The 13,079-nt window shown below is 55.1% G+C and overlaps 1 protein-coding gene across 1 annotated transcript; it reads right to left on the reverse strand.

Annotated features, from left to right (window-relative positions):
* Window positions 1-910: 910 nt before the first annotated feature.
* Window positions 911-9,718, reverse strand: CCNL2 (cyclin L2). Its single transcript, XM_015569683.1, has 12 exons — window positions 9,691-9,718; window positions 9,358-9,606; window positions 8,664-8,845; window positions 8,359-8,468; window positions 7,284-7,404; window positions 5,791-5,855; window positions 3,352-3,451; window positions 3,097-3,201; window positions 2,870-3,011; window positions 2,290-2,401; window positions 2,118-2,210; window positions 911-2,010 (listed from the first exon to the last, which is right to left on the reverse strand). Exons 1-12 carry the CDS (start codon window positions 9,716-9,718, stop codon window positions 1,656-1,658), a joined length of 1,662 nt encoding a protein of 553 aa, XP_015425169.1. The 3' UTR covers window positions 911-1,655.
* Window positions 9,719-13,079: the final 3,361 nt, after the last annotated feature.

Genomic DNA, 13,079 nt, shown 5'->3' on the forward strand with positions numbered 1-13,079 from the left:
TCGGGCACCGGGAGCGCCCCGCCCCAGCCCCTTGGAGTGGCTGCCTCCTCTCCCGCCAGTGCGGAGGCCCGCGCCTTGCAGAGGTGGAGTTCCTTTCCTTTTTAAAGCGAACTCCCAAACTGATCCTGTGGAAAGAGAAATCAGAAACTTCAGTTTTTGTCCAAAACCCAAAAGAGCCTCGGGCGAGGACTGGGTTTGGCTGAGCCGGTTGCTTCTCAGGGTGGGGGCTCCCAGGGCCCCGCGACCCCTTCTCCCTCAGGCCTGGACTGGGCTGGAAGGACCGGCAGGGGTGCCGGGGAGGAGAAGGGTGCAGTGCCCGTTGGTGGCTCCACCAGCCAGTCCAGCCATCTCAGGCCCCAACCTCATTAAGCAATGAGCGCTGCGTCCACCCGAGGGAGGGCGGCCGAAACCACAGGCCCAGACCCGGCTCTCCACTGAGGCCACAGGATGGCGCCGTGCCCTCCCGTCCCGAGGGGCTGCCCGAGCAGGAAGGTCTGAACGTGCAGCCAGCCCACCTCGCTGCAGCATCCGGGCTTCTATGATTTGGTCATAAAGAGCACCACCTGGAACCTGGGCGCTGACCCTGTTGCTTCCACATCTCCTCGGCCCCATGGCACCAGTGCCCTCCCACCTGATGGGGGCGCTGGTCTGGGGAGCGCCCAAACTGGGCACATGACAGGCCCACTGACTGGGAAACAGCAAGGCCCATCCTGCTCCCCTGGGCCACTACCTGTCCACCTGCCTGCCACCCCACGGGGACACGGCCAGGGGTGATGCTCCAAATGGTCACAGACCGTGCGGCGGCTGCAGGCTGTCTGGACTCCTCCCACCTTCCCTTGCCCACAGGGAGCAGCCTTTGTGGAACGGGCAGACCGCGGGGCCCCAGCCTCTGACAGCAGGCACAGGAGCCTGAGAGAAAACAGCTCTAATGAGATCAGAGGCGGCAGCACAGACACCACGAGATGGGGCGCTGCGGGCCGGGCGCAGCAACAAGCAGGACAAACTACGAATCCTTTAACATCCAAATATCCTGAGTAGAGAGAATTGTGTTTATTCAACCACATAAAATGCATATATAGGAAACCTCTATTTAGGAGCTGGTGGCCTGCACTCAGCATCGCAGATAAAAATATACGACTTTCAACACAGATCTAAATACCTTCACATTTTAAAAATCAGAATTCTCTACACAAGTTTTAGGCTGACAGAATTCAAGTTCTGAGTTCTCATATATAGCTTTAACTTGTATTAAACACATGTTTATTTACAACGTGGATAGAGAATAGGGGCTATTAAGGCCATTTTCTCATTGTGAAATACTGTAAAATATGTACATAAGTACAACCTAATATAGGCAAAGGTCCTAAAAGTCATTTTGTTGGTTTAACGTAATTGAGTGTCGGGATGGGAGTGAAGACAGCCTGTCATTAGCACCGATCCACACCACCGGCATGTGCGCCATCTCTGCGGCCGAGACGGGCCCTGCACCAGGACCGGGGTGCACCTCGCCCAGGCCAACCTGGAGGGCACGGTGCCATCCTCTCGGTTCCATCTCCAAATTCATCACCAGGTCCAGAGTCAACCACCATTTACAAAGAGAGTTGAGCCACAGTCAGCCACGCTGAGGGTGGAGGGCAGCTCTCGGACCCCAGGCCTCACCTCCGATGCCTGCTGTGTCCGGGGTGGTCCCGCTCGTAGCGGTGGCCTGTTCGCTCATAAGACCTTGAACGCTCCCGTCGCTGATCTCTATAGTAATGACTCTTCTTCTTGTACTTTCCAGAATTATCTGCCCGCTCCCGTGAGCGGCTTCGCGAGCGCGAAGAGCTGCGGCTCCGAGACTTGTGTGGCTTCTGGGCAGGGTACTTGCAGTCCTTGGACTTGCGATAGCTCCTCACCTTGGAGCCTTTGTAGGGAGCGCCTCGGTGCGCTTGTCTTGGGGGTGAGTCACTCCGGCTCCGCGAACGGCTTTGGGACTTGGACCCCCCAGTAGTCGAGCCGCTATCACTTTTCCTGTGAAGACCAGCAGCACCAAGCAATGACCAAGTACCCCAAACACCTCATCTCCGCACCCTGGGAAAAACACCCACCCGCCAGATGCAGGCCCCTCAGGCACACACCTCCTCTTAGGAGAAGCGGATCGCGATGGGGACCTCGAGTAGCTCTGCTCACGGCTCCCGCTCCGACTCTGACTGCCTCGCCCCTTTGGCAACCTGAGAATAGGGAGCAGCAGTTATAGACCCGTGCTCCGCCAACCCCCACAGCCACTGGGGCACCCAGGCACTCACTCACCCGTTCACCGGGCTGTCCGCCTTAGCTTTCTTCACACCCTCTGGTTTCCTCTTGGTGGTCTTCACGGAGAGTGGGGAAGCCTTGTTCCCTTTACCTTCTTTGGGAGATTCCGCTAGAACCAAGCACAAGAAGTTCAGACCCGACATTCAGAAAACCACTGTTACAAAACAGGTTAGCAGAGCAATGTAACGCCACCTATGGAACTCACGGAGACACATGCTAACGGTGACTTCCTGCTCCCAGCCCGGGACTAAGGACCTGAGCATGCACTGGAGAGAGGCAGAAGGGCTGCCTGTCTGGCCCAGCTTCCCACAGGGACTGGGAAAGGTGTCGTGCTAACTCTCGGCCCTGAGGACATAGTGGAGGGCGCCCCATCTCTACACCCGGGTCGGCTGGGTAAACAAAAACGTTTTGGAAAGCCCGTCCACAGCCCTTGCCATGACAATGAACCGAGGAAAGCCAATCCCTTGAGGAGTCCTGTCTCATCTCCAAGGTCACCAAGTGCCCGTGGCAGACCCGGTGCCTGAGGAGCGCAGACCCGTCTGCAGGAAGGAGGGTGGCCTGTAGGAAGCAGACTCACCGGGCTTCGGGGCAGGCGAGAACCCTGAGGTGCTGTCCAGGGCAGGGGCGCTGCTGGGCAGCAGGCCCCTGGCTTGCGCCTTTGCCTCGTCCATGGCGTGCTTCCTCTTGTCCACCTCACTTTCCAGGTGTGTCAGGTCAACCTGGAGGAGCCAAGTCCATCCGTTCAGAAACAGGTGCTTCTAGTCACACACAAACATGTCACATGAAAAACACACACAGAACCACCTTTTTCCGAGTGTAGAGCTGCAGGGTCTTCAGGCAGATTTCTTGAATCTCTTCTTCAGTTGCTCCAAACAAAAGAAACCAATGGGGACGATTGGGCAGAGGAATCTGAAAACAAATGCTGCCGGTTATGCTTGTCCTCACGCCAACAAGGGCTCAGTGAAGTCAAAGCCACCCTGCTGGTCACCAAAGCACAATCTGAACCCGACACCTCAGCGTTCTGGAGGCTGGAGAAAGGGCCTGGGGCGCAGCACTGACCTCCAGTGTCCGGGCTGCAAGGTAAATGCAGGCACAGGCGATGCTCTCGGGCTGGAACCTCACAAACACATCTGTGCGAAGGCTGTCATTCATGTAATTCCTGAAACCAAGTGTAGGAAGAATTGCAACACCCCGGCAACCCAGGACACCCATCGGCCTTATCTAGGGAGGCCACTGCTCCTCTAAGGAGCCTACTGCTAGGACCGGAGATACAGTCCTGTGACGCTTGAGTTCAGGAAAAAAACGTTCTGTTTTCTCTGAACACAGGACAGTTAGATGGGGAAATTGTTGGCAAAAAATTTTTAAGCTGGCTGAATGTCAATCGGTGTTGCTATGAAAGAGAACCAACTTTAACTTTACTTTTCCCTCTCAACTTTGGCCTGCTCTCATGCAAAGCACAATGCCTCAGAAAGAAAACAGGGGTGAGAAAGTACTTGGTTAAAGAAATCTAAGCGCTCAGAATCCGTAGTGCAGAGAAACATGCAAACTCAATGGACTGCCGAGCACGGAGCCACCAGGCTTTTCCGAGACCAGCCGTCCTCTTGCGTTCCTCTTCCTTCAAGAGGTGTCCACAGCCTGGCCCTCCTTCTTCCATGAGGGAGTCCGCTCGGAAGGGAGCATCGCCCTGGGAGCATGGGAACAGCAGGCCAGGAGGGCTCAGTGCCCGAGGGCAGTCCTCTTCTCAGGCCTATCCAAGAATCATTTCCAAACTGTCCCATTTCAACAAGGAGTCTTAAAATGAATATTCATAAAATCAGACAAGAGCATCAAAATACTACAATTTCACCATAATCAGTACATTTAAAAACTGTATCATAGAAAACAGAAATACAAAAATAACTTGCATTTTTAAAAGGTAACATTTTAAAATTGGCTACATTTAACATTTTCTTTCATATGTATTTTCTAAGATTTAACAGAGCAAAATCTGACCTCATATGAAACTTTATATGATTGCACACACAAGGATTAATTCCATGAGAGAACAGTCGAACAGTCACACAGTCACTGCTCCCAACACACCCCAACATGACAAGCCTGAGTCAGGCTGCACCCGCAGGCGAGCCAAATCCTGCTGTGATGTGCCTGATATCCCCCCACCCCCACCCGGTATCGTTGCTCCCAAGCCCCGGAGAAGGTGACAGACAAATCCACTCCAAGGTTTCTCAAGCTCTGCACGTGACGGGCGGCACCAGGAGGTGACCGAGAAAAAGTGTGAGGGGACCAAGACCCGGGAACCAGAGCATTGCAAATGAACAGTTCAAACATTTCATACACATAACCATCGAGAAGTTTTCTGGTCTTAATAAAACATTTTCAATACTCAAATAGTGATGATAATATTAATCTACTAACTTTTAAGTCCTAAAAACAAAACAAATCCTCAAACATATACTTAAGCTGATTGCTACATTTGAAATGTTACAATATAAAGTGCCCGTGGGGTCATCTAAAGATGCATTACCTTTACGCAGCCGCTGAAAAGGGCAGCCCTAGAACCTGCAGAAATGATGCCATAATCCATACTCAAGTCCCAGTTCCCATCAGCCAATTCTTACAGCTTTCCATAGATTTTTCTCAAAGACAGGTATTGCATCTTTAGTGCACAGGTAGGTACAGCAGTTTTAAAGGGACAAAATTCAAGTCAAGACAGTTATCAAGTCTAATCAATACAATTACCAAAGCACGACAGAGGTTAACAAGAAGCGCAACCATCAGAACCACAGCAGCGTCGGCCAGCACTAGACTATCGTGAGCATACCACCATCAGGCCAGCCTTCGGTGAGCCTGCCCGGGAGTGGCTGAGGACGGCCGCTGTCCCTGCACCGAAGCGCGTGGGCAGCAGAGGAGGAGTCTTAGTCACTTACCCTCAGAGGCTCCCCTTTGATTGAAAGAGTACAGAAAAGAAAAGTCAAAACGGGTTCTCTTGGACACAGCACAGCACCAGACAATTCAGGCAGCACAATATGACCCTTACAGACCTAACTCCGCGGGGAAAGCTCACAGAACACCCAGCACTACCCTGTGACCTCGGGCTTCACTTCTAACATAGGCCTTAAAACCAGTCCCCAGAATTGTACACGCACTTTACACCCCTCTCCCACAGGACTCTTCAGTGGAGACGGCTGGGAGCAATTGCACAGGAGAGACAGGACTAAGACTCCGCCCGCACCCGTGGCTAAGAGCCCGTCTACAGCCCCCACAGGAAGCCTGCCGACTGCTCTCGGGGGTCAGGGGCAGGTGTGGGCCACCTTACCATCACACTAGTGCCTGATATGTGGGAGGCTGGTTGGAATTTACATGGCAGGAACACTGGGCACTCAGATAGCTCTAGCCCACAGCCACGTCATGGGACCGACTACCCACTGCCCACGTGCCTTAAAGCCACATATTCCTGCCTGCCCCGCTGGTCTCATAAAACAAGGAAAATCAACTCACCATGAGGTCTGGACCAGGTGTTGGTTACGCTCACACTCTAACACCTGAAGGTACATAACGATTATCTGGAAGATACGGGTCAGGCAATTATTACCAAGAACCTTGGAATCCAGATCTCAGATCTTGAGGGCGCCCACGCAGCAAGTAAGTCTCATGCTAGATCCCAGGGTGGCTCCTGGTCACGCCCCGTGGACAGCTCAGCTGGAGGGCTTTGTGCTGACATCTCCCTGCCTTTGCACCAGGCAGCCAGAAAGCACAAGGCCCAACCTGCACCCACAGGGAAGGCCTTGTTTTTCACCCGTGACATCAGCCTGCCCTCAACAGCTCTGCACCCCATCACCAACTTACACAAAACACGGTGTGAAAATACTTCCAGCAAATGAAAAAAAGCTCTTAAATCTATGGCAACTGACTGAGGTTTTGAATTAATGCCAGAAAGTCAAATAAAAAAGAGAGTATGAGGAAGGCCCCCAATAACAAGGGGATGAAAAAGATGCAAATAGCAATAATTTTTAAAACAAGCTTTGGGCCCTGGCTGGTTTGGCTGTGTGGATAGAGCGTCGGCCTGCAGAATGAAGGTCCCAGGTTCAATTCATGTCAAGGGCACATGCCCAGGTTGCAGGCTTGATCCCCAGTAGGGGGCATGCAGGAGGCAGCTGATCAATGATTCTCATCATTGATATTTCTATCTCTCCTCTCCCTTAATCTCTGAAAGCAATAAAAATATATTTTTAAAATAGGTTAACTTTTAAAAATAAATAAATAAAACAAGCTTTGGGCCCTGGCTGGGTAGCTAGTTGGTTAGGGCATTGTCCCCATACCCAAAGGCAGGGGTTCCAGGGCGCACACAGGCAGCAGCCAACGAATGCGAAGTAAGTGGAGGAACAGATCCCCAGCCCCCAAAATCAATGTCAAAATAAACAAGAACAAAACAAAGAAGGAACCAGAATATCCTACAGTAGCCTAGCTTCTCAGCTAACACTCCCCGCAAAACGGCTGTTATAAGAGGAGATGAAGCCATTACTAAAGCAACTTCAGAAAATTAGCTGTTGAGACCTGGCCAGGTGGCTCAGTGGTGGGAGGTTGTCCTCCGTCCCAAAAGGCGGCAAGTTCCTGATCGCCAGCTGGGGCACATACGGGAGGCAAGCAGTCAATATTTCTCTCTCTCTCTCACTAAAATCTTTTCTTTTAAAGCAAAAACGTATCAAGTGAGGACTAAAAAACAATTGTTGAAAAAGAAAAAGGTGAACGGACAGGTGCCATTTGTACAACTTCATCACGATTCCTGAAAGACCAAACATAAAGGCCCCTCCCAAAGCTCTGAGAAACACCCAAGGTGAGCAGGAAACACGAGAGGCTGACGGTAAGGAGCGCTTTCAGATGACGGACAGAACGGACAGCCGGCAGGGACACACACTTGTCCCGGAGTTCCGGTCTCGGGGGGAAGGAGGCAGTGACTCCAGTGACCCCGCGGCCCCGCGGCCCAGACCCACCTTGTGCGGGTGCTTCACGTGGACGCAGAAGCCCAGCTCCTTGAGGACCCGTCTCTCCGCCTTTATGATCTGGTTCTTCAGGTTCACATACTCTTGATCCAGCAGGAGCGGCGCCGGTTTCCTAGACAGCACAGCGGAGAGTGTGTCAAACAAAACGACGCTTTCAAATCCTTTAGCCACCCCCCCACCCCCACCCCATGGGAATCTACTATAAACACCCAGAACAGACACGGCAAGGTCCCGTCCTTCGACCCCAAGGTCTTCCTACAGGGCCAGCGCTAACCCCCTCCGCAGCCTCCCGGCCCCACCGCGCTCAGACCTCCCGCACCGGGGCCCATGCTCTCCGGCTGCAGGAACAGGGGCCTGTGTTGGGGATGAATGAGCCAAAGGAGGCACCACCTTTATTACTATTGCTTTTAAATACATTTTACCGATTGCAGAGAGAGGACGGGAGACAGAGCGATAGAAACATCGGTGGTGAGGACTGGCTGCCTCCTGCATGCTCCCTACTGGGGTGGTGCCCACAACCCAGACGAGTGCCCAGATGGGGACCCAGCCGCGACTTCCTGACCCACAGGCCCAGGCTCGACCACTGAGCCACCGGCTGAAGCACAACCTTTAGAAGCCAGGCTGGTTCCCTAAGGACTTCCCTCAGCTTCAGGAAACGGGGAACCCCACCCAGCAACCTGAGGCCAGTGCCCTCCGCACCTGCCCCCTAAACACATTCGGCAGCGTGTTGGGGACCCCGGGGCACAGGCCCCCTTCTGGCCACGCGTCTAAAAACCTCACACCCTGGCCCTAGCCAGCTTGGCTGAGTGGATAGAGCATCGGCCTGCAGACCAAGGGTCCCGGGTTCGATCCCCGTCAAGGGCGGACCTCAGTTGCATCTCTGGCCCAGGGCGTGCGGGAGGCAACCATCAACGTGTCTCGCACATCGCTCTCTCTCTTCCCTCTCTGAAGACCAAGGGGAGCTATCCTCGGGTGAGGACCAACAGCAAACACCCCCCACCCTGGGTTCTGCTCCAGGAACGTGTCCCTTACAACCGCGAGGCGGCGGCGGGCAGGTGCGACTCACTTCTTCTCCCGCAGCTGCCGGAGGCGGTGGAAGACGTTCATGACATCCCGGATCCGCCGCGGAGCCTCCTCGATCTTGGAGGCCAGGTGCACGCAGGCCATCGACACGTGCTGAATGGCAACAGCAGGTGTTTGCGCCAGAGCCGGCCTCCAGCGGCTCCAGGGTGAGGAGGGCCCCGAGCGGGCGCCCCAGGAAGAGGGGCTTCCCGACCCCCCAGGGCGGCGCTGCCCCGTTCCCAGGAGCCCCCCGGAGGGACCCACCCTGGTCCCCCCACACGGTTCAGGGGAACCGGGCGGAACCCCTACCTCCATGGAATGCTTCACAAAGGACTTGGTGTAGAAGAAACGCTGGAACAGCACCTGCCCCGTCGCCATGGCCACCTGGAAGACACAACGGGTGCCGTCGCTTGAAACGCGCACGACCCGAGATCCGCAGGGCCCGGGGCGGAGCAGAAAAACACACGTTTTCTTTCTTTTCTTTCTTTTTTCTTTTTTTTATAAAACTACCTGAGCTTTTAAGCTATGTTCTTTTGAGCCACTGGGATTTTCATGCCAACATCTTGTTGCTCAGCAACATAGACATATTCCCTTAGTGTCATGGAGAGATCTACGGGCAATTAAAAATCTGTACTGGTACTAACAGTGAGATGTAAATACTCTATGTAGCTGGCTGCTTTAATTCTCTAATCTGTCATCTATTAGCAAGTAAAAAAAAACCTTGCTAATAAAAGTGGTCGAAAGTGAGGTTTATTTTTCGCTTTTTAAAGAACTCTACATTAGCAAATCATTTGCAAGTGCAGGGTTTATATTTTGTGCATCCACCAATTTATCACTAGTTGAAACATTATGACTATCTTTTAGAAGGAGGCTTTGCCACTATTGGCTAGTAGAACTGCCCGTGAGCGTCGCGCCCGAAGTCGGAACCCGGCGCGGGCGGGGGACCTGCTCCTTACCCAGGGGGCCCCGCATGCCCGGAAGAGACTGCGGTCTGGGCCTTAACCCGGAAGCGCTCGCTGCAGGTTCCGCCCTGCGCCGTCCCGGCGGAGCTGCCTCTTCCTCACCAGCTCGAGAGTTCGGGAGCCCGAAGGCTTCTTGGGGGCCCGGTTGTTCCCGAAAGGGTTTTCGGGCACCGGAAGGCATTGGGTGAGGGCCCGTGGCGCGGGCGGTGTGACCCGGCGGGACGACACCTCCACCAGGGCACGCGCCGGGGTCCGCAGCTGCTCTTCCGCTGTGGGCTGCGTCCCCGAGCCTGGCGGGACCCCCAGGTGTTTGAGGGTGTCAACATTTAGGTCAGAAAGGTTGACCTAGACGCGTGCAGGAGGGGCTCTCGCACCCTCGTCGCCGGGAACACCCAGCCCCATGGTGGTGACGGGCCCCTGCCCTTAACTTCCTCTTCCGCTCTCGACTGTACTGCACCCATTTTCCTCCGGACGGAAACCTCCACTTGGCCGGCCTTGACGACAGATTTCGGATTGCAATCTCCCACTCCCCTCCTTACGTCCGGCATATTTGGGGCTCATCCGGGACCCAGAGAAGACCCCTTGTCCCCGTAGCTCCAGGTCCGGTGAGCGGGCAGGTGCGGCGCCCACAGGGCCAGCGAAGCTCCGTTTTCCTCCTCGGCTCGGAGCTAAAGGGAAGGTTCTCCCGGACCCGACCTCCCGCCTTTGTGTTGTGAAGCTTTCTGGGTTTGGTTCTTAGAGGGCTCTTGTGTTCTGTTTGCCTGCGTTAATACGTGGCGACTGGCGTCACTGCTCTCCAGTTCTTGGTGAGCCCAGCGTTTGGGTTGCAAATAATAAGTCACCAGAGTTCTTGCATTCAGAATGGAGCCAAAGACAGAACAAAGCAGAATTGACTTCACAGGGAAGAGGGGTAGCTGGAAACACCGAACTCCATGTTTCTCCAAAGCCCATGGCACCCCAAGGAAAGGCATCGTGGGCAGGGGGCCAGGCCGGGATGTCCCAGGGGCTGTGGTGAAGGCCTCGGACTTCTTCCTACCAGCAGTGGGAGCTCTGGAGGTGCGGACACCCGGATGAACTCCTCACTCCACTGACCCCCCACTTCCTGGTCGGTTGTATCCAATGCTCTCTGGGTCAGTGGCTGCCAGCGTCTGGTGGTAGTGACGTCACCTGACAGCGTGCTGCTCTCACAGCTGTACCAGAGGAGCATGCAATATTCCTCATCTGTTGCTAGTTGTCCCAAACGCTCACCAGAGCTAATGGTGGGAGAGGAGTAACTTCTTGTCTGGAAGCCCCAGCAAACAGCTTGTGGCTCTATCCAGGCAGGCCCAGGCCCGGGAAGGGAAATGGTCCGGTGGTTGGAGGGGGAGGGCTGGGAGCAGCCCGCAGTTGTCTGCCACCTCCCCCCCTCCATCCTTGACTGAGATAAAGGCAGCTCCGCCACAGCAGGGCTTTGTGCCCACACCACACCAAGGGCTCCTTGTGTCCCCCACCCTGTTGCCCAGGAGCCATTTACTGACGAGCGTGTGCACTGAGCACCTTGTGCACATAGTCCAGCCCTGCACGAGGTGCAACGAGAGGGAACAAGACTCGTCCCCAAGCCTTGAAATGTTTCCAGTCTAGTGGCCATCATCGCACACGGTGACAAGGGCCGGGAGGGGGTTCTTAGGCCAGTGCAGTGACTGGAGCCAGAAGGGATGTTGGCCTGCAGTGAGGATGGAGGAAAGTGGGCAGGTCACCAGGCAATAGATGGGCATGACCTGACCGGCTCTGGATGGGGGTTGGAGGTGGGTGTTGAGTCTGAGGAAGGAACCCAGAGGACCTCCAGGAGACTGCTGGCAAAGGATGGAGGATGGTGTCACCACAGGACCCAGCGTGGGGGCAGTAAGAGTGGAGGGAAGCCCTGACTGGTTTGGCTCAGTGGATAGAGCCTCGGCCTGCGGACTGAAGGGTCCCAGGTTCGATTCTGGTCAAGGGCATGTACCTCGTTGCGGGCACATCCCCAGTAGGGAGTGTGCAGGAGGCAGCTGATCCATGTCTCTCATCGATGTTTCTAACTCTCTGTCCCTCTCCCCTCCTCTCTGTAAGAATCAATAAAATATATTCTAAAAAAAGAGTGAAGACGGCCCTGCCATTTTTGCTCAGTGGTTAGAGCATCAGCCCACGGACCAAAGGGTCAAGGGTTTGATTCTCAGTTGCAGGTTCCATCCCTGCCTCTGTCGGAGCAAGGAGCCAACCAATCAATGTTTTTCTCTCCCTCCCCTCCACGCTCTAAAAATCAATGGAAAATAGATCTCACCTCTTGGGTGAGGATTTAAAAAAAAAAGTGGGGGAAGACGGGGAAAAATGCAGGAGTCACCAGCAAGCAGTGAATGCTGCTTTGGGCCGGCAGAGCCCTAGAGGGGAGTGAGGGGGAGGGGAGTGCATGGTCCTTTGGGGTCCAGGGCTGACAGGAACGGTTGGATAGGGTTCAGACGATGGCTTTGATGAGAGCCATTGGGGTGAATGCAGACGCTAACAGGCCAGAGGTGGAGACCAGAGTGGGGCTGAGGCAGAACATGCCCCAGAAGTGAGTGGTCTCAGTACAGGGGCTGAGGCTGAGCGTGGAACCAGCTCCCAGAAGGCGAAGGCCTGGCCCTGAGAGGCGGGAGCACCCTGCATCTCCCATAGGGTGATGTCCGGGATGAGGGGGCGGGGCCAGGGCTGGCACAGCTGCTGTGCAGTATCAGTGGGGCGAGCATGCTGAGAACTTACTCCTGGGCTTGCCTCTGGACTCAAGTGGCGTATTTGGGGGAGGGGTCTTCCCAGGTGATCACCCATCCTTGGGGGCTAAGGTGAGTGGGACCAGAAGAGCCCCCTGGCTGCTGCCCCTCCTGGCCTGGGGAACAAGGGAGACAGCAGGGAAACAGGCTGGCACAGGGTCCCCGCTGGGAAGGCGGGAAGGGTAGAGGGCGGAGGCAGGCATAGGCAGTCAGCGGGCGGGGGCCTGTGTGCTGGGTGGGCACCAGAGTGCTGTGGGGAGCCAGGGTCAGACTTCAGAGTCCTGGTGCAAACACCTCACTTTCGGGAGAGGACCCAAGGTTCCCAGAGGAAGGCAGATGCTAACTGACCCCTCACCCTGACAGCCTCTCCCCCCACATGGAGGGAGAGCACAGAGGTGTCTGCTTGACGCCAGAGGACACAGTGAAGACGCTGACCAGCACACAGCTTTATTGACACAATCTACAAGCGGCCGCTGGTCTGTCCCGAGGAGGACAGACAGGCCTTTCCTTGACTGAGATGTCAAGTAACACAACTGCAAGTCAAGCCTAACTCGTTCCTGGCCAAGGATTCTCGCCCGTTTTCATGATGGTCATGGGGAACGCCTTTTCCTACGACGCCGCTGCAGAGGGCGCTGCAGAAGGCCCTCAGTGGTACTGCACCACCCTGGAGAATATGCCTTCAGGCTCCTTCCCGTCCCCCAAGGCGGCGGCAAATCCTTCCTCTCGCCTCCTTTTGGCCAAAGCAGCCAAGGATTTAAAAGTCTTTGGTTCATAGATGGCCAGGTCGGCCAGCACTTTCCTGTTGAGCTCCACCTGGCACTGTGAAGAGAGGCAGAGCCTGTCTCAGCATCAGAATGCGTTTCTCTGCAGCAGAAGAGCATGTGCCGAGCTCCTGGTCCCAGCGCGGGAGCTGGATCAATGCCTAGGAGCCCGTCCTGCTCGGGTGCAGGTCAGGCTCTGCCTTCAAAGGACACCGTGTTTGGGGAGGCGAGAGGGGGAGGGGG

Source organism: Myotis davidii, unplaced genomic scaffold (assembly GCF_000327345.1).
Source record: "Myotis davidii unplaced genomic scaffold, ASM32734v1 scaffold586, whole genome shotgun sequence".
NCBI lineage: Eukaryota > Metazoa > Chordata > Mammalia > Chiroptera > Vespertilionidae > Myotis > Myotis davidii.

Bases quoted from the DNA above. Each gene is read 5' to 3' on its own strand.
- CCNL2 (XM_015569683.1), bottom strand. From the start codon at position 9,718: ATGGGGCTGGGTGTTCCCGGCGACGAGG. The intron at 9,607-9,690 runs GTGCGAGAGCCC...GGGTCCCGCCAG, and splicing joins GGGTGTTCCCGGCGACGAGG to GCTCGGGGACGCAGCCCACA. The intron at 5,856-7,283 runs GTGGGTCTGGGC...CGTATCTTCCAG, and splicing joins ACGTGAAGCACCCGCACAAG to ATAATCGTTATGTACCTTCA.